Raw genomic sequence first — 24453 nt, forward strand, 5'->3', positions numbered from 1 at the left:
TTTGAGCCTCTTCCTGCTGGGAGAGCATTTGGCCAGTAGACACAGGATCCTTTTGAGAAAATTAATAATAATAATAATAATAATAATAATAATAAAAACTGAGTTTTAGGGTCTTCTAACCAAGATTTATAGAGTCCCTCCTGCCAGGGGGAGGCCAGCCCTTTCCTCCTTCTGATCCGGTCACCTACTCTTGGCTCCAGCCCAGCTTAAGACTCAGAGAGATGCTTCACTGCCCCCCTCCTCCGCCCAGTTCACCTGGCAATAAGCCATCTCCAAGGAAAGAACTTAAGGCTCTAAAAGTACTGTCAACCTAATCATTATGTAAGACTGAATGTATAGAAAACAGCCACAGTATTGTTGCCTAACGTTCCTTTCTAACTGGTCCAAATCCATTTGGTCTGTTACTGAATCACCCCATGGGATAGCCATCCATGTTTTCCAGACCTATCATTTCCCCTGCCCAGTTGACTTTTCAAGTGCCCACCCACATTCACATAAACATCACCCTGCAACTGTTTCACATCGCTATTCTCTGGCTTCTCCCCTTCCTGCCCACTGGTCCCCTCCCACTTGAGTGATCCACCCTGGGATATAGGTATGTAATCCAAATCCCATTTCCAATGGGTGCCTGGATATTTTTAAACCTCTTTTCTTACAGGCTTAGTGGGGCCTCTTGCCCATAACAAGGGGACTAGATGTCCCATTTTTCCCAAGACAGTCTTGGTTTATGCCCACTTAATTCATACTGGTGCCCCTTTCACTTTAAAAGTGATCCAATTTGGGTAATAATTTAGACGATTCCCCAAACCCTAATTCCCATCCTTCTATCACTTCATCCCTGGCCATCCTTTACATGAAACAAACCTCTACCTAATTTCTTAGCAGGAATAATGAGCCAGAACACACCATTCTGTTTTATACAAGGTACCCCAGGTAATGTGAGTGGACTTGTTAAATGGAGTACATTTAACATTTAAGACCTCATTTGGGAGGTCTACTCTAAATCATCTCTCCTGCATAAAATAAGGAGCAGAAACTGAGTCAATGAAAGAAAGGGTGGTGGCCAATGTCCTTCCTAGGCCTCCAATTTTAAGAATTTATGTGAAAATTCATTAATACTGGGCTCAATCCAAAGCAGCAAAAATCTTTTCCTCTTTAGAAATTTCTGGCTACCAAAGTTCCAAAAATTGCCTTCTCATTCCCTAACGTCTCCTTTTCTCCATTATGTAACGGGGGAGTTGAGGCTTCGGGCCGATTTTCTTTTTAAAGATGATTTTTACAGTCAATGAGCAACGTCAGGGAGTGATGACACCGGGAGGCGGTATCAGCCGGTGCGAGTTTAAGCGAATCCCAACCCGTTTTCACCGGCGACTCAGACGCCCGGGGGTTCTTGGCAGGTCTGCACCTTTTCTCGTAACCCCCCACGGCCCGCCCGCGGGAGCACGGGAGCGCGCGAGACCGCGTGGTCATTGGTCCGCGCGCCGACCTCGGCCCGCAAGCGCCGCCGCCTCCCTTCCCCGCCCCCGGCCCTCCTCCTGGGCGGTGCTTGTCGCCAGCCTCCGCGCCAGTCGCTGACAGCTCCGGCACTGCGAGCTTCTCCTCTCGGAAGGAGGCAGGTAAACAGCCGGGTGGCCTTTTCAACTCGCAGCGCAGGGCGCGGGCGGGGGTCCGGAGCCCTGGGGGGCGGCGGCGGGGCGCCGCGGAACCCGACAGCGCGAGCCGGGGGCCGACCTTGGCAGGGAGGAGGGGAGGGGGCTTCCCTGCGGGCGCGTGGCGCGTCCGGCCTGCCCCAGGGTGCGCGTTGGTTTTTCGGGTGACGCCGCTTGGTTTTGCTTTTCGGGTGACGCCGCTTGGTTTTGCTTTTCGGGTTGGGAATGGGGGCGGAGGGCGCGGCTGGCCGGGCCCCTGGGGAGGGGTGGCGGTGTGCCGCGAGGTCTGATCCTCCCCTACGCAGGTCCGCGGCCCGAGGGGCCGAAGGTCCGGGGAAGTGGGGGCGATCGCCCCGGGCGAACGCGCCTGGCTTCGGGAAGACGAACCGGAGGGTCGCGGGGCTCCCGGCCGCCCGCCAGTTGGTCGCCCTCCCAGCCGGCGGGCAGAGGCCGGGGACGCCCGGAGGGTGCGCGGAGTGGGGGTGGGGGAGCGGGCGCCCGCCCAGGGCCAGGGCCTCGGCGGGAGAGGAGTCCGGGGTGCCTGGGGGTCCGCTTCCCCGGCGAACTCCTCCGGAGAGGCGGCAGCTGTGGTCTAGCCCTCGGCGGAGCGGCCCCCGAGCGGGCGGGCGTGGGCGGGGCCTCGGCCGGGTGGGGCCTCGGGGTGGCCGCGTTCTCCCCCTCCGGCCCGCGAGTGCCAGGCTTCCGGGGACAGATGTCCCCTGCCCCCTGATCATGATTATCTTCACGGCTGCGTATTTTTCTTTCACATAGAGCATCACGGTTTAATAAACAGTTTCCCACATGCCGAGCATTTGAGATGTTTCCCTTTTCCTTGCGAAAAACTCCAGGTGGAACAGGATTAAAGATTTTTACAAATCAAATTACCAGAAAAAAATAGGAACAGAAAATTGAATAAAAAAGGTCAGACCTCTGGAAAAATGAACAACTCTCTCTGACGTTATTAAGAAGGAAGAGGAAAATCACCGGTGAAAAGAAACAATTTAACCTACACAACCACCGAGGAGCTCTTAAAATGAAAAAGAACAAGCTGGAAAGGGAAAGAAAGCAGAGAGCTAGGATGTGATTTGTATCTTATTTGTATCTGACACAAATTTTTCATACTTGTAAAAGGAAAATGTCAAGATTATAATAGATAAATGGTGAAATGATGAACCATTTGCAGAATAAAATGCAAATGAAAGCAAGTCTGTATTGTCGTTTCACATCTACTAAATGAACAAAAACGCTCAAAGTAGTAGTAACAGCAACCCCTATAAGGCAGTTGCCATGAAACGTGCATGTTCAGTTATCTGAGGATGTGGCGGGGTATTGGGGTTAGAAAGATGGCTCTGCTACTGATTTTGTGACATCCGGGCGGGTCACCTAATTTCCTAATCCTGCTCATGTCCATTCACAAAATAGAGGAAGGGAAACCTACTTCCGAGTTTGTTGCCAAGATTAACTCGGTAAAACTGACCCTTGGTGTGTATACCTTTATTCTTTTCCTATTCACACCCCACTGGGGATGTTGTGAATTACTACCCACTTTTTATAAAACAATCTGGCAATGCATTAAGAAGTTCAAAGTGGTGACCCAGAAAACCCTACCCCTGGGGATTTACCTGCAATGGAAGAAACAAGCAAACAAAAAAGCCATATGTGGGCACACATTGGTGCAGAATGATCTAAAATTAGGACCAACTGGGAAACAACATGAATGTACAACAGCAGGGCAGTAGCTCAGAAAATCATGGCACAGTAACTGGTAGGAGCATTATGTAACCATCAGAAGTCATGATTTTGGAGCCTCTGATATATGGGGGAAACTGACAAAGTAGTTTTCTAAACGGTTTACTCGAGTGAATGCATGTGTGGAAAATCCGAATTTTGGAAAAGCACCAAAAAATGGACATTTTAACAGAAGTGAGAGGTGATGTTCATGTTCTTTTTTGTTGGTATATTGCTTTTACTAAATAATGCAATTTTTTAAATAGGTCACATATCTCAATTTTTTAGATGATACGGACCCACAGTTTCCTCTGTGTCCTGTTTGCTGTTTTTTTTATATGACCTCATTTTTTTTCCAAATATTGTCTCATTTTTTTCTTGAATAGATTTATTAGTGACTAAGCAATTTATATATTAGGTTTTTCTTTTAAGGAATCAGTTCTTAGATTTACTTATCAATTCTAGTCTTTTTCTTTTTTGTGGTTGTTTTTAAGGATTCCTGAGTATATTCGAAAACAGTCATTTCAGCCACGCCGAGGCATTTTGTCTTCTCAGAGACACAACTCCAGCTCAGCTGAACCACGACAGATGTACGTACCCTGTGGAATCTCTGGTCTTCTGATGGTTGAAAAATCTCCCAACTGTCACAGAATATAAGGCTCTGGAAAGGCTGTGATCACAGGCCCCTGCTCGGGAGGCCACTTGGGTCTATATATGTAACTCCTACCATTGCATCATCCTTGCAAAATCGAGAAAGGGTCACAGCTTTCTCTACAATCAGGCTGAATTACATAAGGAAGCTGCCATTTAAAAAATAATATAATAAAGCAGTAATCGCATAACGTTTCTGTACCACATTAACGCCGAAGGTGACTGTCCACCAGGTGACGAAAGGTTTTATGAGGTGAAAGTTTTTCGAAGCTGTAGTTTCATCTTACTTGTTCTTTTCTGCCTTTGGGATCTTATTTCCTCTCCCAAGGCAACTGTATCAGCTGTGAATGGCTTTGTATTAAGCATTCACATTGCACTGGCATCTAACCCAGGGATGGTGCTGCATTTAAGATAATCCTCGAGTGAGCACCGTGCTTGGCAGCGCTTACAGTCGGGAGCATTTTTTTTTTCCCTCTGCAATTTGTTAATCCTTTTTCTTCAGCTGTGTTCTACTTATTACTGATAAACTATCATGTGATCGCTTCAAGGGAAGTGTGCTCTTTCATGAGAAGCATTATAAATGTGGTTAAGTGTTGTGTGTTGTGTTCCTGAGGACCTAGTTCTGAAGCCTGGTTAGGAGCGCAGTCCCCTGGGAAGCTTTTATGGATCCCCAGATCCCATTGCTCTTGGCCCAGGAGAGGCTTCAGCAACATTGCTTTTTAAAAAGTTCTTCAAGTCATTCAGATGATAGACCAGGTTGGGGGTCCTTGCCCTGTTCAATCCAGGCCTGGGCCTCGGGACCAATGCAACCCCACATCCCAAAATGTTTTGCAAAATGTTGTATAGTTTGGATCAGATTCTTGAAGGGGCAGTATCCTCAAAAAGATTAGAATATGACAAGGTTCCACCTAACCCTGGAAAGGGAATTATCCTGGGGGCTCTGGGCAGTGGGAAAAGCTGGTGTCACTTCCCAATTTAACCAATCAAGTTTCAAGTTATAACATGTTCCAAGTATTAGAAGTTCAGCCCTTGGCACGAGACCATAAAGCTAGTTCCTAGCAGCTCTGCCTTATCCCCATGTATAAATGGAAGTAGGTTGAACAGGGTAATAATCTGTGGATCTTTCTGGTACCTTCTGTCAAGTTCCATTGCTCTGCCATTGTTCATACACCAGTGCCACGTGATCTTAATAATGCCTCGTGTAGCTTTCCAGTGTATCCCGATAGCTGGCAGGCCAAGCGTGCCCTAGGTTTTCTTCCTGTTCAATGATTTTTTTTCTGACTTCTTAATTTTGAGTATCATTTCATCATGTTCTTTAAAATCCCGTTTGAATTCTGATTGAAAGTGTGTTGACTTGATGGATTATTTGAAGACAAATTGGCATCTCTCAATATTGGTTTTCTCAACCAAAAACATAGTATGCCTGGGTTTTGTTGTTGTTGTTTTCTAGTCTTCCTTTACGTCTCTCAGTAAAATTCTTTAGCCTTCCTCATACAAGTCCTATTTCTTTTTAGGTTAAATCCTAGATACTGTAAAAATTTTTTATTGCCATAATGGATGGAATGGCAATATGGAACATTATTAGGGATGGAATGTTTCATCCGTGCTAAATCTTCTCACTAATTATGATTAATCTGGGGACTTGCTGGTTTTTTACATATTGATTTCAAAAACTGGCACCTAATGAGCTCACTTACTTGTTCTAAGACATTTTGGGCCTATTTTCCAAATAGAAGATTGTACTTGGCTGGAACTTCCATAACAATCTAAAAATCACAGCAACTTGCATTTTTTACTTGTTCATTATACAAATGGGACGCCTTTCCTTTTCCATTAAGATGGGATATAAGCCATGTGTTTGTGGTGGCAATTCTTGATGGAAGGGGACTGCCTGCTAGTTCTGTAGAAACTTTAACAGCTTAAACTTAAGAAATCAAGAATGGAGGTTGATTTTAATTGAAAACTTTTCAGTATCTGCAGAGAATCTTATTGTTTTGTCATCTTAACCTATTCATAGAGTTCCTGATTTTGAGCCATCCTTGCATTCCTAAAATAATCCTTATTGGTCACAGTGTATTCTTCTTTTACTAAACTGCAGTTGGGCGGTATTTTCTTTTGGGTTTTGGCATCCGTTCTGGTGGAGGCCAGGTGCCTAAGGGCGTGAGCCCTGCACTTGAAATGCTGGGGTTTCAATCTCAGCTCTTGCCCCCTTGTGCCCTTGGCTATAGACACCGCTTCTCAGGGGAAGATGCCCTGACATTTATCTCTGCTGAGTTCCCGACTCTTAAAAACAATTGCCTAAATTGATACTCCTACTTGAATGTCTCCTAGGTAATAGCCAAGTTAATGTGTCCAAACCACAGCCCCCGGTTTTCTCCCCAAGTGGGGCCCTCTACCTGTCTCCCTCATTTCAGGAGATGGCATCACCCCCAAGCTAAATATCTTACTCACCATCTGTGTCCCCAGCCACTACTAGCACAATGCTAGAACCTTAGAGGACACTTAAATATTTGTCGAATGAATCCATATGTTATTGTACTATAATACCACATAGTAATATGTAATTTAGGACAACTTTTTCCTCCATTTCTTTCATGGTTCATGGTCAGTTCAAGTTCTCTATGTATTTAAAAACTGGCACATATTAGTTGTTCCATAAATACTTGTTGACTGCATTAATTCTAAAGTCAATATTTATAACTTATATTTTAACAGAAAAGCAACCCATATCACACGGATTTTTAATTCATAAAACACATTTGCATTTGGAAGGAGGTTACCCTTTTAAAGCCTTCTCTTTCTAAGGTTATGTGGCCTTTCCCATTCCCCATGTGGAGCTATGTAGTGGCGTGTGTTTGTGTGTGAATTGCATTTTTAAGTCAGTTGATTTTATTTAGCAATTCCTCATTTTCCTGGGTTTTAAGTTCTACTTTCATCTCTTTTATTTCTTTATAACTATGATGCTTTATTTTGAAATCTTCTCTTTCTGTTTTCTTCTTTTTTTGAGTTGAATAATCATTTAATTTATTTTCATTCTTTCTGTTCAATTACACCTCCCACACTCCTTTGATAGTTAGGTGGGTTCCTTTATTTGCACACCCTGCCTTCTTGGCATCATTCAACTCTTTTGTGGTTTTGGTTTGGTTCTTTTTTTCTTTTTGACTAGACTGATAAGTGTAAGTGATATGTCATTTTTTTTGGCCCCATTTTATCTGATTCTTAATGATTTTGAATATCTTTTCAAGCCCTTTTGGCGTTTCCTCTTCTATAAATTATCAGTTTTTGTATCTTTTGGCCCTTTTGTCTATTTTTGTCTTATTACTATTTCTTACTGCTTTTAAGAATTCCTTGTAGGTTCTAGAAATGAATCCTCTGTTGGCCGTAAATACCACAAATATTTTTACCATTATGTACTCCTCTTAACTTTGTCCGTAGTGTCCTTCATAGCATTAAACAAGAATCCTTAACTTTCATGTCATAAAATTCTTATTTGCCTCTTGGTTTGTGCTCTTTGTTTTAAAAGCCCTCCGGCCACTCCTCCTCCAGGTCACACAGGCGTTCACCTGTAGTTTCTTCTTCTGACAATGTGCTTTTCCCTTTCTAAGTTAGGTCTGTATTCCACCTAGAGTGCACTCTTGCACGTGGTGTAGGGGATCCAGTTTTATTTTTCTTCAGTTTCCCGGAAGTATCTGCTCAACAGCCTTCCTCTCTCCATTGATTTGTGGTGGCTGCTTTATTGTATATCAAGTCCCTACTAAAGTATATATACAAGGGCTTATCTCTGAATGTGCCCTTCTGCTCTCCTTGGCTGGTTGGTCTGTTCCTAGGCTTTGACTGTGTGGTCTTTATTGCTCTGGCTTTGTAGTAGGATTTAAGGTCTGATCCAGTAGATTCCCTTCTCTTTTCTATTCCTTTTTAAAGTTGAGTTTGATATTCATGGACATTCCTTTCACCTTGTAAGTTTATTGAACTCCTCAAAAAGCCCAGGTGGACTTTGGATTGGCATTTTATTGAAATGACAGGTTCATTGGGGGGGGAGGTAATTGACAGACATCTTTCTAATACTAAGTCATCCCAGTCAAAGCCATGGAGTACCTTTCCGTTTTTACAGATGATCTTCAGGGGTCTTTACTGGAGTTATTTTTGTTCAAGTCTTATTTTTTTCTCAGTTAAGTCCTAGATATTTTACAGTTTGGTTTGCTATTGTGATTATCTTCTTTCTATTTTTTTAAAAAGATGTTATTATTTATTTTACAGAGAGAGAGAGAGAACAAGCAGGGGGAGCAGCAGAGGGAGAGGGAGAAGCAGACTCCCCGCTGAGCAGGGAGCCCAATGCGGGGCTTGATCCCAGGAACCTGGGGTCATGACCTGAGCCAAAAGCAGACACTTAACCGACTGAGCCACCCAGGATTATCTTCTTTCTTAAGTTTTTTTTCTAAGTTGATTATTGCTGGTGTAGAGAAATGCTGTTGATTTTTTTAGGCCAGTCTCATATCCCACAGCCTTGCTGAACTCTAGTACTGGGTCTCTTGTCGTCTCTGACCAATCTGCTGGGTTTTCTGTGTATGATCACTTTAATTGCCAAATAATGATGGCTAGCTCTTTCCTTGCAGTTCTTGCCCCGGTTATTTCTTTGTCTCTGCCTATGACATCAGGCAGGACCTCCAGTCCTGTGATGATGGACATCCTTGTCTTATTTCTGATCTTAAAGGACATGCATTCAGAGGTTATCCACCAAGTATGTTTGCTGGTTTTGTTAATATAACCTTTATCAAGTTAGGGGAGTCTCCTCCTATTCCTAGTCTGCTAAGAGTATTTTTTTATTTTTTTAGTGTTAAATAGGTGACCTCTGTCAAATACTTAATGTCTTTTTTGTTTGTTTTGTTTTTCACTATTTTTTTATTTATGTCATGCTGGGTGTGGGAGCCTGAAATCTGGAGGTGATGGGTCTTCCCCTTCTCACCCCCTTGACAAGCACAGCTGAGATTGGTCCCGGAAACCTCTGAACTGGGGTCATTTGGACAGGGCCAGAGCCTGTACCCCTGTCTCCTTCCAGATGGGCCTTCCTCACAGGGCAGGGAGGGAGGGCTCCCGGACACCCACTCAGGGCCTGACTCAAGTACTGTAGTTTGCACTGGACCACCTGTGCCCCTCACTGGTCCCAAAGCCCCTACCCGGCCAAGGTCTGGGGGTGGTAGGGGGGAACAGTGGCCCCTGGGGGCTAATAAAGCCATTTAACTTGACTGTGGCTTTGGCTGGGCCCAGCATTTGAGGGATGGGGGCCAAGGTGTGTCTCAAGGTAAGATGCTGGGGAAACTTTTTAGATAGGCCTCAGCATCCACATCTGTGAGAAAGGAGGACTTCTCTGCCCACAGCAGACACAGTGTCTACATAGTGCAGGAGAGAGATGCGTCCAGGGGCTTGACTAGAGGGGAGGAAGCCCAGGGCCCCTGCCTACTCCCTGGAGCTCAGGGGCCGCTCTTGGGACCCTGTTGCTTCCTCTGTTGCCTGCCCAACTGGCAGAAGTGCAGCCATTTGGCGTTGAGGCCAAAGGTCAGCAGTCTCTGGTAACTAAACTCATGTCTATCAAGTGTCACCTTGGGGCCCAGGAGATATGCCTCCTTGCCCCTCCTCCACCTCTGGGAGGGGACTGGCTTCTGGGTGGGTGACACAGGACCCGCCCCTTCCTGTGGTGGGGCAGCTTTCTGCCGGCCCCATTAGGTGCCCGCAGCACCCTCCGTGGGCTGGCTTTCTGTCTCTGTGGCTTCCGTGATCCATCTCCTCTGGGCAAAGTGACTTGAAGATCTGCCTCTTTTTCCAAGAGTTCTGGGCCTTCTGGCTCTACAGCCCCTGGTCCTGCAGCGGCTCCGGCTCTGACCTGTATAAGCAGGTTCTCTTCAGGGAGTGCTGCTCGCCTCCTCCAGCTCTGGGTGGTTCCAGTACTCCTCCAGGTGGGCCAGTTCTCTCGGGGTGTCAGGGCTAGGAATGTCCTTCTGCCCCTTCAGCCACTCCAGCGAGTCAGCATCCCCCTGGGGCTTCTCCCCCTGGCGTTAGTGTATTTCTGCAGCAACCCCAAAGGCACCTGCCTAGCAATGTCCTTGCCCTTGCTGCCCTCCACCCTCCACCAATGCCCAGAAGCTTTCCTTGAGATGTTTCTGTGCTTCTACATAACTTTTCAACGAGATCTGCTGGAATCTCTGATTGGAGGTCTCCACGTCTGAGTTTGCCTTCTTTCTCCAAGGTAACCTTCCTTCCACAGGGACATAGGCCCCATCTTCTTCTGCTTCCCTTTGGCTGCCGGCGCTTCCTTGCTCTCCGAGGGCAGTGCTGTTCTCTGATAGAAGGTGGCATCTTTCTGATAAATGCAGGGATCCTTCTTCAATGAGGAGAGAGTCCTGCAGAAATCACGCTCCCTCTGGGGGTCAAATTCCACGTGCTCGTCGCTGTAGAGTCAGACTTAGAGCTGGAGGCGCCACTGGGGTCCGGGTCCTAGTCCCTGGAGCAATCTGGAAGCTGCTGCAGCTCCTGGCGCCTCTGGTGGTGGCCATACCGAGTGGCCAAGGCCACGTTGACCCAAAGGGGTGACAACCCGCATGGTTCGGCCTGGCGGCTCTGCCCTTCATGTCTCGAAATGTACCAGAGGATCGGGCCACAAGCCGACCATTGACAGAGAGTATCTTCCAGGAATTCAGAAACCCCGTTTCCATCCCCAGCAATTTCAGTCACCAGCACTGTAATCCTAGGTATATCACTTGATGTCTGTGACTCTTGGTCGCCCAATTCGCAGAGTGACAGGTTTGCATTCAGTAATACCAGATCTTCCTCATTTCATCACAAGCGGGAAGAGATTCTCCAAGGTCTCCTATAAGTTTTGAGTCCCTCTTATGTTTAGAAATGCGTCTCTACTTCAAAATGTAGTTGCTATGTTTAATACTTTTCATAACTCCGTGTTGCTTTTGTTGTTCTCAAGTGATTCTAAAATGATCTTGTCCTCATGTATTCTGTGGTCAGCCAACTTTACCCAGTACTCGGCCTTGATGAAGTCCCGAACAGCAGTGCGTGCCCACAGCTCCGACCCCCTCTTGCCTCCTGGTCTCTCTCGTCTCACATACATAGCTTGAGAGGGAGGAGTGAGAGCCGAGCCCTTCCTTTGTCTCCCTCCAGGCCTCCTCCTCCATTCTGTGTCCGTCCATGCAGCTGCCCGGTCCCGAAATCCGGGCGCCACCCTGACACTTCCAGTCGCTCACCCTCCACATCAAACACCAAGCCCTCCAGAAGCTACCTTCCAATCAGACCATCCATGACCGTCCTTCCCTGACAAGGCCGCCATCTCTAGCTCAGTCCCTGCAGGAGCCTTGAGACTAGCACATGCACACAGAGACCCCAGTCCATCCTCCACAACGTTCTTTCTCAAAGAGAACCCAGAACTCTTCACTGGCTCCCTAGTACTTTCAGGATCAAGTCCAGACAACTTAACATGCCGTATCATTAGGCTATATATAGTAACCCACGGGGACATTCTTGAGAATGAAAAGGGCACTATTAATATTAGCACCAGGCACAGCAGGTGTAAACTGTCCCAGGGAAGATGGGATGTCCATGCATCTTGCTGGTGAGGCCCTTTACTGCCTGGCCCCGTCTGCCTCTCCACCACACATGCAGGCTCCTCTCCCGAGAAGCCCCCTGCAGTCCTCCGCCCTCCCCCGCCCCGCGCCCCACCGGTGTTCTCTCTCACTGCCTGTCTCCACTCCGAATGCCCTGTGGTCCCTTCCACCTCGTGGTCCGGCTTCCTGAGGAACGAGGCCCTCTCTTTGCCTCCCTTTCTAGGTGGTCTGATCATCTGCTCACGTGTCTCCACAGCTTACAGAGCTGTGACTCTTACAGCCTCGGACCAGGCATGTTCAAAGCCAACCTCCACATTCCTCCCCTTGCAACAGTGTCTCCCTCCCGCCCTGACCATGTCGGCAATCCTCGCTGGTGGCAGATGGCACATGAACTCAATGTTCCTCTAACTGGACTGTACCTGTTGGATAGTGGGCCAGTGCAGGGAAGAGGGTTTTGAAAATTCATACATATGGTTCACTTTTGTAACAGTTTAATTTTTAGTTTGGTTATGATGCTTTATCACGCATGTTTCCACACTTATCCATTCATTTCGTATTTATCGCATCGGGCTGTGAGCCAGGCACTCCATTTAGGCACTAGGGCCACTGCCGTGAACAAAGCAAAACTCCCACCCTGGGGGAGCCCGCACTCCCGCGGGGAAGGCGAACAGTAAGCAAATCGTAAACCACAGACGTCAGGTAGGCATCCCCACTCTGGAGAAGAGCAGGAGAAGGGGATAGGCTGCGGGCTGCTGACTTCGGGAGAGTGGCCCGGGCAGCCCCACGGGGGTGTCATCAGAGCAGACTGGAGCCATACGAGTAACCGGAAGGGGAGACTTCCAGGCCCCAGGAGCAGCAAGTGCAAAGGCCCTGCGATGGGAAAGTGCTTATCAAGTGTGAGGAGCAGGAGGAGGCCAGAGAGAGGGGCAGCTGGAGGCAGGTCACGTGCGGCGCGGTCAGGACTTGGGGTCTTACCCTGAGCTTGAACGTGTGCCGCTTGGGGGGGTAGGGAAGAGGCATGGTGTGACCTACATAAAAAAAAAAAAAAAAAAAGGTCGTCTGAGCCTCTGGGCTGCTGAGGTGAGAACACACAGTGGGGGCTGGGGAAAAGCGAGGAGGCTGGTTGGAGGCTGTTGAAAGACCCCCATGAGAAGCAACAGACGCTTCACCCAGGATGGTAAGTAGTGTTGGGAAATGTGAGCAGTTTCAGGATTTAGGATTTATTTTCAAGGTAGAGCCGATAACATTTGCTGGTAGATTCATTGTGTGCTGTGAAAAAGAGGAAATTCAAGAATAACTCTGGAGTCGGGGTTGGGGGCGCCCTGGCTGGCTCAGTCGGTGGAGCATGCGACTCTTGATCTCAGGGTTGTAAGTTGGAGCCCCACGTTGGGCATGGAGTTTACTTTAAATAAATAAATACATAAATGAAATCTTAAAAAAAAAAAGAATTGCAGGGTGTTGGCTGGGTTTGGCTCATTGGGGTGAATGAAGTAGTTGTTGACATGAAACCCCATTAGATTGGGAGCTGTTGACTGGGGTGGCGCTCCCCTAGTCCGGTTCCCTGCGGTGTGTGAGTGAAGGCATGGGCAGCAAGGAGGCTGAGAGCTAGAGCCCGTGAGCACGTGGGGAGTACAGCAGGGAGAGGCCCGCAGGAGACCAGTACCAGGGGCTCGAGAGGCGAGGGTAAGGCCAGGCGGCACATCTCTGCCCCTCTGACCCGACCCAGAAGAGCCTCCAGAAAGCCTGATAGATTGGCATGAGCTGAGCAGCTGAACCTGCTTTCATAACTTTCTTTTTTTTTTTCTTCTTTTCTTTCTTTACAAACCCTTGTGTCGAGGGCTGACGCTTTCATAACTTTCAAATATATTTTTATTTACCTGTGGCCACCAAGATTTTTCAATAAGGATAGAAGCATAAATGGAAGGTGAATCATTTACTTACTTCATTATTCTCCTCCCTCTGAATGTCTGTGTGTCTTTGATCTCTGCCCTTCGAACTGAGCATCCAGGGTAAAGGAGGTGTTTCATCTGAAAGATTTTTTTTTGTTTGACGAGTGTACATTCTGCAAAGGGTCATAAATTATTATCCAGGGCAACTTAGTTTGGTTGTGGATTCCTGAACTGTGCCGGCCCTTTTCTGTAAGACGTATTTCTTTGGTACCAAATGTTAGGAGAAAATAAGTCCCTCATAAGCCGTTAAGTGCTCAACTAAAACTCATTCAGTGACTTGTGAACACAGGCATTTTTATCCCGCTTCGAGCGGCTCTTTATATAAAAGATGAATTTACAAGAGGGCTTGTAAAATCTTGCACGTTTCCTGTTTCCAAAAAATACCGTATTGAGAGGTACTTTGAGGAAATTCTTGCAGGCATTTATCTGTTCAGAGGGCATTAATTCCTTTACTGAACAAGTCACTGTTGTGTGCCTGCCAGGCAGCACCCAGGCCCCTGAGGAGAGAGCAGCAGACAAGACACCCTCCCTGCTAGCACCCGTTCCCACAGACAAAAGAAGACATGAGCCAGCGATTTTCAAAGTTAATTCCTGCAAAGCTCAACTGGGGGGCTTCCTAACTCCCAAGACTTCCATAGGGGCCACCCCAAGTTCTCAGAAGGTTCGAGAAGGGGATACAACAGGATCCTCATAGCAGTCCACACAGCAGCCAGGGACTTGTCTCCACTCCCAGCCCCCACAAGTGGCTGCTCGGGGACAAGGGAGTGAGACCCATATTGGTGGATAAAGGGTTCCCTTTGTTGGAGAGGCTCCAGACCCCACAGGAGCCAGGGTCCCCACAAGGACATACCTGGTTACAATAATCACTGCCCTAAAGATGCTCAAAGCTATGGCAGGCCCACCAGATGTTTCTAGTTTCACCCAGCCGGGATGCAGTTTATCAATCAAGTTATTTGTACCATAAGCAACATTGTTGACATTCCATCTCTATCAGGTTTCCAGGAAATAGAGCCAGAAATGATCCTAAGGTCAAATTTGTCCTTAGAGAAGGAGAAAGAGTCATGTTAATGCTTTATTTGAAATTACTTCTGTCTTAAGTGCCGCAAAGGGGAAGTAAGAGTGGGGAGCCTTTGTGACCAACCTGCAGATGCCCTTGCTGTGCATTCATTCATTATGCAGCAAACGTAGGACACTGACACCCGTCTCGTTTTGCAGATAAGTCATCATGGTGAAAAGCCACGTCGGCAGCTGGATCCTGGTTCTCTTTGTGGCCACATGGAGTGACGTGGGCCTCTGCAAGAAGCGGCCGAAGCCTGGAGGAGGCTGGAACACCGGGGGGAGCCGATACCCAGGGCAGGGCAGTCCTGGAGGCAACCGCTACCCACCCCAGGGCGGTGGCGGCTGGGGTCAGCCCCACGGTGGCGGCTGGGGACAGCCCCACGGTGGTGGCGGCTGGGGTCAGCCCCACGGTGGTGGCGGCTGGGGACAGCCCCACGGTGGTGGCGGCTGGGGTCAAGGTGGTGGCAGCCACGGTCAGTGGGGCAAGCCCAGTAAGCCCAAAACCAACATGAAGCACATGGCAGGAGCCGCAGCAGCCGGGGCGGTAGTGGGGGGCCTGGGTGGCTACATGCTGGGGAGTGCCATGAGCAGACCCCTCATTCATTTCGGCAACGACTATGAGGACCGTTACTATCGTGAGAACATGAACCGCTACCCCAACCAAGTGTACTACAAGCCGGTGGATCAGTACAGCAACCAGAACAACTTCGTGCACGACTGCGTCAACATCACGGTCAAGCAGCACACAGTCACCACCACCACCAAGGGGGAGAACTTCACGGAGACCGACATGAAGATCATGGAGCGCGTAGTGGAGCAGATGTGCGTCACCCAATACCAGAGAGAGTCCGAGGCTTACTACCAAAGAGGGGCGAGCGCCATCCTCTTCTCGCCCCCGCCTGTGATCCTCCTCATCTCGCTGCTCATTCTCCTGGTAGTGGGATGAGGAGAATGAGCATCCCATCCTCTCCATCATCTTCATCTTTTACAGGTTGGGGGAGGGGGTGTCTGCCTACAGCCCTTTAGTGGTGGTGTCTCATTCCTGCTTCTCTCTTTATCACCCATAGGCTAATACCCTTGGCCCCGATGGCCCTGGGAGAATGTGGAGCAGACCCAGGATGCTATTTATTTGAGCCCCCATGTGATTTGAGTCCTTCAGGGGCCCATGCTAGTGCTGGGCTAGGAATAACAGCAAATCATTAGTTGACCTAGGGCTTATTTTTTTTCTATTTTTATTTTTTGTCTAGTGCAGCAGGTTGAGGCTAAAACAGTTCTCAAGACAGTCTTCAAATACCTTTGCCTGAAAACCTCTGGCTCCTTCCCCAGCTAGAGCTCAGTACACTAATGCCCCATCTTAACCATGATTTCATAGCAACTTGGGGAAATTTTTCTCATCCGTTCTAAAAGAACCCGATCGCATTTCCCTGTGCAAAGAGCATTTCTGCCAAATTTGAAAGGAGGCCACATTATACTCATTCAAAAAGCAAAACTAGGAATCCTTCGCTCTTGGAACCAGGATCAGCCCACCAGAGAGCAGAGAACTGGGACGATGGTTTGCATTCTGCAGTGTGGGCTACACAGCAACCATAGCATCCAGCGTAAATATTCATGCAACACTAGACCTCGGCAGAGGATGTTTTCACAGGGAATGAACATAACCAACAGTGTGAAAATGCTAAAAAAAATCCCATACTTGGGAGTGGCGCCCTTCGAGGCAAGCTCCCATTTGGGACATGTAAAGCACCTACATGTGGCATTCCTTTTTTTTCATAATCTAAACCATAGATAAGGCAGTAAAAAATTGAACTGCCTTCCGGGCACCGAGGGCAAGTCTTTGTTCGATTACCTGGAAACCAGAATGATTTTGACACAGAGGAAGGTGCAGCTGTTAAAATAACCAACGTCCTAGAGGATTGCATAATGGAGAAAATGATTAGTAGACAAAAGAAAAATGATTGCATTTCTTCATTGCTGTCTCATAATTGTTAAAAACCAGAATTATGTCAAGTCCTAGTTTCTATAATCGGTTTTTGAATCAAAGAATGGAAGGCCATCCAAAAAAATATATTAGGTCGGACATGACAGAAATATCCATTCAGGGTGGAAAAAAGGAATTCTGTTAACTGTTACTCAAGTAAGGTGAAATTATTGTCTGGATTGTTCAATATTGTCACCTAGCAGATAAATTAGCATTCTGCAATGTTCCTGGTTTGCACTGTGCGGGTATTTGACGTAAAAAAAAAAAAAAAAAAAAAAAAGTTATTATATATATATTGTGTATGACAGACTTAGAAATTTTGGTTAGAGGAGTTAACATCTGATATATCTAATGCACAACAGGTTTTGTAAGATCCTAAATACTTAATGTGTAGAAAACTCTTTTGCGTGGTCCTCAGGCTTACATGTGCACTGAATAGTTTTGTATGATCTGTCGTGGTCTTTGAAATATGCATGTACTTTATATTTTCTATATTTGTAACTTCGCATGTACTTGTATTAAAAAAATGTATAAATGTTCGAAATCTTGACTAGAATTAAACAGAAGCTAAGTGAGTGTGTCCTGTGGTGTTTGGAGTGACATTCACCGCTGCAGCCTGTGTTGGCAAGGCCAGGGTGTGGGCGATGCGAGCAAGGCACCACTCAAGATCCCTGAGCTCCTGCGGCGGCCCGTGTCCCGTGCACCTGCTCCCAGTCCTGCCTTCAGCATACTCCCGGTCACACGCTGGCTCCTCCCTGCTGCCTTTTCATTTTTTTCACAAATATGCTAGAAACTGGGTAAATGGCAGAGACACTTAATTGCAGCAGAGGAAGACAGTCCTTGTGCCCTGGAAGCTTTTTTTCTGCCCTAGACTTTGAAATAGAGGATTTTCTTGACTAAATTGCAACCTACCAAGCTCTCAAGTACCAACTTGATTGCCCCCCCTGCCCCACCCCCAATCTCAGGTTATAAACTCTCCCAGACCCTGGGAGCCCCAGTGACAGTCACTCCCTTTGGACTGAAATTCTACACCTTAGGTCTAAAAGGGCCCTCATTTGTCACAGTCCTTCAGCTCCTGCTTCGCCCATTTCCTGCCTTCTTCGAGACCATCAGGCCCTAGGGGCGCTCTTGATCTTCCTTGGCGGGTTTTCTTCGGCAGCTGAAATGTAACAACAGCAGGAAGTAATCACAGAAGTGACAGTCGTTGAAATTACAATTATTTGTTAATACCTCAGGAAATGCCAATATCCTGCAGAGATCAGAGCATCAACTTTGTACTGAAAATGGGAAGATGGAAGTCAGCCTGTTGAATCCCCATCATTCACCAAACTCCGAGAACAAGCAACAGCCACCAAGTCTCCAAGGCATTCCTCATCTGTAAGTGAACCTCAAACTTAATCCTTAACATAAAAATTTCTAGAACGATTTTCACTTGGGGCCGTTTTTCTAATTATTTAAATATAAGCTTCATTATCTGACCATCATAATTTCTCAAGAGTAGCCCACTGAGAAGACTTCAGATGTTCAAAACGTAGGTACTCAGAGGGCCAGAGTGAATAATACCATCAGGCCCCATCGTTTTTTCCTGTTACTTCCAACTCCTGCGAATTGTGCTAAAAGAATTTTCTCTTTAAAAAAAGAAAGGACCCTCCCCCTGTTTGCATGCTCGCTCTCTCTCTAAAATAAATCTTTAAAAAAAGTAAACCCTTTTTATTGAGGGTTGATGTGAAAAATACTATTTTTGAAGAACACATTTTTTTAAAAAAAATTTTATTTATTTATTTGACAGACCGAGAGAGGGAACACAAGCAGGGGGAGTGGGAGAGGGAGAAGCAGGCTTCCCGCCGAGCAGGGAGCCCGATGTGGGGCTCAATCCCAGGAGCCTGGGACCATGACCTGAGCCGGAGGCAGACACTTAACGATTGGGCCACCCAGGTGCCCCTTGAAGAACACATTTGGATCTGTGCAAAACAGAAATTAATCAGTCTTTATCATGTTACATAATGTTACCCATATTGCAATCTATCCAGTCATTTTCTCAAGATTTTATCACTTGGGAGAAGTACTGAAGATTCTTGCCTTGCCTGTCTGGAAGCTCAGAAAAGTGCTGTCAGCAAGTGTGAAAGGCAGTATGACCTCCTAGTTTAGCACACGGGTTCTAAGCGAGACTATCTGAAGTCAAGTCCCAGTTCTGCCACTTATTAGCACTGTGATCTCAGGCACATTATTAATCTCTCTGTGGTATAGCTTGCTCATCGGTAAATGGGATAACAAAGGTATCCACGTAATAATGCTGTGGGAAGAATTATATGAGTCAATATATTACTAAAACTCTTAGGAATCAAAACAGTATTCTATTGGCACAAAAATAGACACATAGGTCAAGAGAACAGAGAGCCCAGAAATAAACCACGTTTATATGGCCAATTAACCTACAATAAAGGAGGCAAGAACATACAATGAGGAAAAGGTAATCTATTGATTAAATGGTGCTGGGAAAACTGGACAGCTACATGCAAAAGAATGAAGCTGGACCACTTTCTTACACCTTACACAAAAATAAACTCAAAATGGATTAAAGACCTAAATGTGAGGCCTGAAACCATAAACTCCTTGAAGAAAACACAGACAATAATTTCTTTGGCATCGACCATAGAAACATTTTTCTAGATGTGTCTCCTTAGGCAAGGGAAGCAAAAGCAAAAATAAACTATTGGGAGGGACTATACCAAAATAAAAAGCTTTCACACGGCAAAGGAAACCATCAAGACAAAACAAGGCAGCCTACTAAATGGGAGAAGACATTTGCAAATGATATATCCAATAAAGGATTTATCCAGAATATATAGAGAACACATACAAGTGAACACCAAAAAACCCCGAATAATCTGATTAAAAGTGGGCTGAGACCTGAATAGACATTTTTCCAAAGAAGACATACAAATGTCTAACAGATGAAAAGATGCTCAACATCACTCATCATCAGGGAAATGCAAAGCAAAACCACAATGAGTTATCACCTTAACATTTTCAGAATGGGCAGAATCAAAAAGACAAGAAATAACAAGTGTTGGTGAGGATGTGGAGAAAATGGAACTCCTGTACACTGTTGGTGGGAATGCAGTTTGGTGCAGCCCCTGTGGAAAACAGTATAAAGATTTCTCAAAAAATTAAAAATAGAACTACCATATGGTCCAGTAATTCCACTACTAGGTGTTTACCCAAAGAAAACAAAAACACTAATTTGAACAGATGGATGCACCCCTATGTTTACTGAAGCATTATTTACAATAACCAAGATACAGAAATAACCTAAGTGTCCATCAATAGGTAGACGGATAAAGAAGATGTGACATACGTAATATACAATGGAATATTACTCAGCCATAAAAGAGAATGAAATCCTGCCATTTGCAACAACGGATGGATCTAGAAGGTATAATGCTAAGTGAAATAAGTCAGACAGAGAAAGACAAATACTATATGATTTCACTCACACACAGAATTTAAGAAACAAAGCAAACAAAGAAGAGACAAACAAAAAAACAGACTCTTAAATACAGAGAACAAACTGATGGTTGCCAGAGGGCAGGTGGGTGGGGGGATGGGTGAAATAGATAAAGGGGTTGAGAGTACACTTATCATAATGCTCACTGAGCAATGTAAGAATTATTGAATTATTGTACATCTGAAATTAATACAACACTATGTTAATTACACATCAATAAAAAAGAAAACTCTTTAAAAAATAAAAAAAATGACGGAAAAGGGGCACCTGGGTGGCTTAATGGGTTAAGCATCTGCTTTTGGCTTAGGTCATGATCCCAGGGTCCTGGGATCAAGCCCCACATCAGGCTCCCTGATCAGCGCAGAGTCTGTTTCTCCCTCTCCCTCTGCCCCTCCTCCCTGCTTGTGTTCCCTCTTTCTCAAATAAATAAATAAATAAATCTTTAAAAAAAAAAAAAAAAAAGGAAAGGAAAAACCAATTTAAAAATGATTGACATAAAGTAACTGAGTTGAACTCCCAGAGAGGGCTCTTCTGGAGAAGCGTCGGGTGTCAACTTCTGTTTCCTCAGGTCCCCTTCTGGGGCTAAGACCGAGGAAGTGTCCTCTGCCTTTGGACGGAAATGTGGGTCTGTGTTGCTTTCCACCCTAGTGGAAGCCTTCATCTCAGCCAGAACTGAGCTTCCCCAGACTCAGGCCTTGCCAAACAGGGAGTTAAGCCTCTGAGGGCCTGTCACTGTCCCCCACACGCCCCAGGCCACCTGAGACATTGGCTTCTCGTAGCCCTCAGCCTGGAGCTGTGGGACCCCTGTCCTCACCTGTACGTTAAAGGGTCCCCTTCTAGGCCTTCGCTCAGTGTTCACCTCCTAGACTAGGTCCCAAGGACTGAGGTTATTGGAACTCTCTGCCAGATGGCCCCAAGCCAAGCTCTAGGGCTCATTCAGCCTCTTATCTGCTCGGCCTTCCACAGGTGGATCACAAGTGTGCACACCTCCGTGTCAGGTAGCCAGGTGGGGGGAGGGAGCTCAGAAAGTACTGGACACATGGACCAGGGGGCCCAAGCCCACGAACCTGAGGCCCGCACAGGTGCTGGCTGGGTCCCGGTCGGGAGTGAAGAGAGCAGCTATGGGCTAACGGGTCTCCTTTGTGGACTCTTGCTTCCTCCGGGGTTGTGAATATGAGAGGCAGTCCTGCCCCCAAGCTTCTAGGGGAAAGCAGTGACGGATTTTGCAATGAAGTCATTTGTTGTTACAAATGTCCCCAAGCCATGCAGGTGTTTTAAAGTTCTCAGGCCAGGACTGATCCTGCAAAGTTCAGAGGTACCTCCAGAAGGAGAGCGGGGACACTTTAATTCTGGTGCTTCCAGCCATTTACCCACCACTGGGCAGCTACTCCTCATCTTCTTCCCAGGTCCCCACGTACGAGTGGTCCAAATACACCCAGGCTGCCATGCCCCTTTCTGATGAGCCTCTAGAAAGTGACAGGTGCCACCGAGATGTCCTGTTAACATGTGCTCAAATGTGTAGGACCCCACCAGTCAAATGACAGCTGTCTTTTTGCTTCTGCCAGGGAATTTGCCAACACTTGCTTCTAAGATCTGACCCTTAGAAACAATGAAGGTCCATCAATTCGATTAAAAAATAATAGTGAGCCAGAATTAATTATTTTTTTTTTTACATGGCAGTGCTTCCGGGCAGTGGAATGCTGCCCCGCAACTGTCGTGTTTCAGAAGAACTGTGCCTTACATGAGTGTGTGTAATACAATTTTAAGTGAAAATCAGAGTACAAACCACTAAGGGTAGTGTCTCCATTTTTTATAAAACAAAGAAATAAAATATAGAAATAAACAAAAAAAATACCAGAAATATATAGTCCTTAATGATAAGGTGCTTGTCACTGGGTGGTAGATGACGGGGGATTATTTATTTTTCTCCGTATTGTTTTTATATTTTCCAGAAAACTTCAGTGACCAAATACTGCTTTTTTTTTTTTTTTAAGATTTTATGTATTTATTTGACAGAGAGAGAACAGCAGAGGGAGAGGGAGAGGCAGACTCCCCGATGAGCAAGGAGCCCCCATGCGGGGCTCGATTCCAGGACCCCAGAATCATGACCTGAGCCAAAGGCAGACGCTTAACCAACTGAGCCACCCAGGTGCCCCCAAATATTGCTTTTATAATAAGAAAAAGGTCCGCAACTATTATTTTTAATTCCTCTCTTGGCACGTACCAGCCTGGGCGGTGTGCCCTCAGGGAGCTTGTCTGTAGTGTTTTCTCAGACTTCAGTAGAGCTTTGGAGGGTATATCATGTGCCAGGCTCCATGCGAGGCACTCGGCATCCAAGGCCTTATTCTGACCTTCATAAGAACCCCCTTTTAGAAACCTGATACCCAGAGACATTCTGTCACTTGTCCAAGGTTACACAAATGGTATGTTCCTCAGAGTATATTGTGGAAACTCTTTGCCTTTGGTTTGCGATGATATTTAAGAGTTTGGCTCAGAGGTCCCAGGTCTGAGGCACAGTGCACAGCTCATGGCCTCTGTGAATGGTGTCCCCCTGGTCTGCTATGAGGCTCCAGCCTCGGGAACTTAGCTGACCCCAAGCAGAACCTGGAAAAAGGGTCAGCGATCCGAAAAGCAAGCCGGGTCTAAAATGCCTCCTCCCCTGGATAGACCCTCTATTGCTCACTGTCCCGTACATGCCCGCCCCCCTGCATTATTTCAAGGAAGCCAGGCCCAAGGGTTGTATACAGGTGGTGGCCCCCTCCAATTAAACCATGGTCCCCTAGAGCCTTAGAGCTTGGGCCCCCTCCTGCTGGAGCCCCCAAACTAGAGGCCACCCACGTGATGATGAGCTGGGAGCCTTTTTCTCCCTAATTGTCCTAGAAAATCTGCCCCTTTTCTCCCTCCCTCCTTCTCTAAAAACAAACAACAAACAAACAAAAATAAGATCATTTTCTTAATTTTTGTACTGGACAAAGATACCAATTTTCAGTACCTCCATCCCTTAGCACCCTTAAATGACCCAGTTACTCTTGGACCCCATTCTCATCGCCTTTCTTGCTGATGATACCATCACTATTAGTTTGTTAGAGCTGCCATAACTACCGCAGACTGGGTGGCTTAAAAACAAAAACAAAAATTAATTTCCTCACATTCTGGAGGCCAGAAGTCTGAGATCCAGGTGTCAGCGGTGTTGGTTTCTCCTGAGGTCTCTCTCCTCAGCTTATACACGGCCGCCTTCTCACTGTGTCCTTGTGCGGTCCTCCCTCTGTGTGTGTGTGTCCTAATCTCTTTCCATAAGGACACCAGTCACAGCGGATTAGAGCCCACCCTAACGGCCTCATTTTAACTTAACCTTAAATTAACTCTTTAAATGCCCTACCTCCAAATACAGTCATTTTGAGGTTTGAGGGCCTAGGACTTCAACATATAAATTTGGTGGGGACACAACTCAGCCCCTAATGCCATCTTTCTAGAAACATAGCAGTGTGTCCACGTCACCGTCAACACAGCTCAAAGGCATTCCCAGGATTGTGAGGGTCTTGCGAGGGCCCTGCACTCACACACTCACTTCTTATGATGGAAATACTATCATCTGTGTGCCCTCAACAGACTGGGCATTGCCAAGGCGCCTACCTCACGGTGCCCATTGCAGAGCAAGCAGAAATGCTTCCATTCCAGAGACAGCCACTGAAATCCAGCCACGACGCCCCCAGGGCTGGCACAGAATGAAGAGTTTCATAGTCTCCTAAATTTATTTGGCTCCTACTTAACGAAGATCTAAAACTCTAAGCCCGATAATGTTCCTCCCACACACCAATACACTGCGAACACACCTGGGTTCGGGTTATGCTGATTAAAAGTTAATTAACTGGGTCTCGGTGTTAGCTGCAATTCGGCGGGTGCTACAGAGAGCTGGCAAGATCCTATCCCCTCATGCCGCCAAATTCGGAATGCAAGGCATGCCCTTCGCCCTACTCACAATGGCTGCCCACACATGGAATGCGTCCATTCAGGTTTCTGTATGGCCCAAGCTCACCCTCCCAAGGCCCTAACACCAGAGCACAAGAGAACGCCACAGATTCCAGGCCCTCCCAGTTGTGTGCCAGGTGGCCTTGCATTGACTCACAGACCAGAGAACCCAGTGAGGAAGGAGACTGTATTTCCTCTTTCTAGCCAAGGTCACATCTCCCCCATTCCCCTGCATGTCTCTGAATCTCCTTTTACTCCAGTCCTCTGAGGAGGCCTTTTCTCCCCAGCCAATCTGCAGACCCGTTTCATTGCTTTCCAGGAGGCAACTGACACACACACATTGGGTTTATTTACCTCC

The 24453-nt window shown here is 46.6% G+C and overlaps 1 protein-coding gene across 2 annotated transcripts; it reads left to right on the forward strand.

Annotated features, from left to right (window-relative positions):
- The first annotated feature begins 1432 nt into the window (after window positions 1-1432).
- PRNP (prion protein (Kanno blood group)) lies at window positions 1433-17198 on the forward strand. Of its 2 annotated transcripts, XM_025876615.2 has the most exons (3): window positions 1443-1616; window positions 3872-3967; window positions 14797-17198. In XM_025876615.2, the coding sequence occupies exon 3, from the start codon at window positions 14807-14809 to the stop codon at window positions 15584-15586; it is 780 nt and encodes a 259-aa protein (XP_025732400.2). In that variant the 5' UTR covers window positions 1443-1616; window positions 3872-3967; window positions 14797-14806; the 3' UTR covers window positions 15587-17198. The 2 variants fall into 2 exon arrangements, with proteins under 2 accessions (XP_025732401.2, XP_025732400.2); XM_025876616.2 differs by lacking the exon at window positions 3872-3967 and having other exon boundaries at window positions 1433-1616.
- Window positions 17199-24453: the final 7255 nt, after the last annotated feature.

This window comes from Callorhinus ursinus, unplaced genomic scaffold (assembly GCF_003265705.2).
Source record: "Callorhinus ursinus isolate GAN/ISIS: 27379988/994484 unplaced genomic scaffold, GSC_fseal_2.0 scaffold29, whole genome shotgun sequence".
Taxonomy (NCBI): domain Eukaryota; kingdom Metazoa; phylum Chordata; class Mammalia; order Carnivora; family Otariidae; genus Callorhinus; species Callorhinus ursinus.

What these genes read in the sequence shown, in the direction of transcription:
- PRNP (XM_025876616.2), top strand. Translation starts at nt 14,807, where the DNA reads ATGGTGAAAAGCCACGTCGGCAGCTGGATCCTGGTTCTCTTTGTGGCC.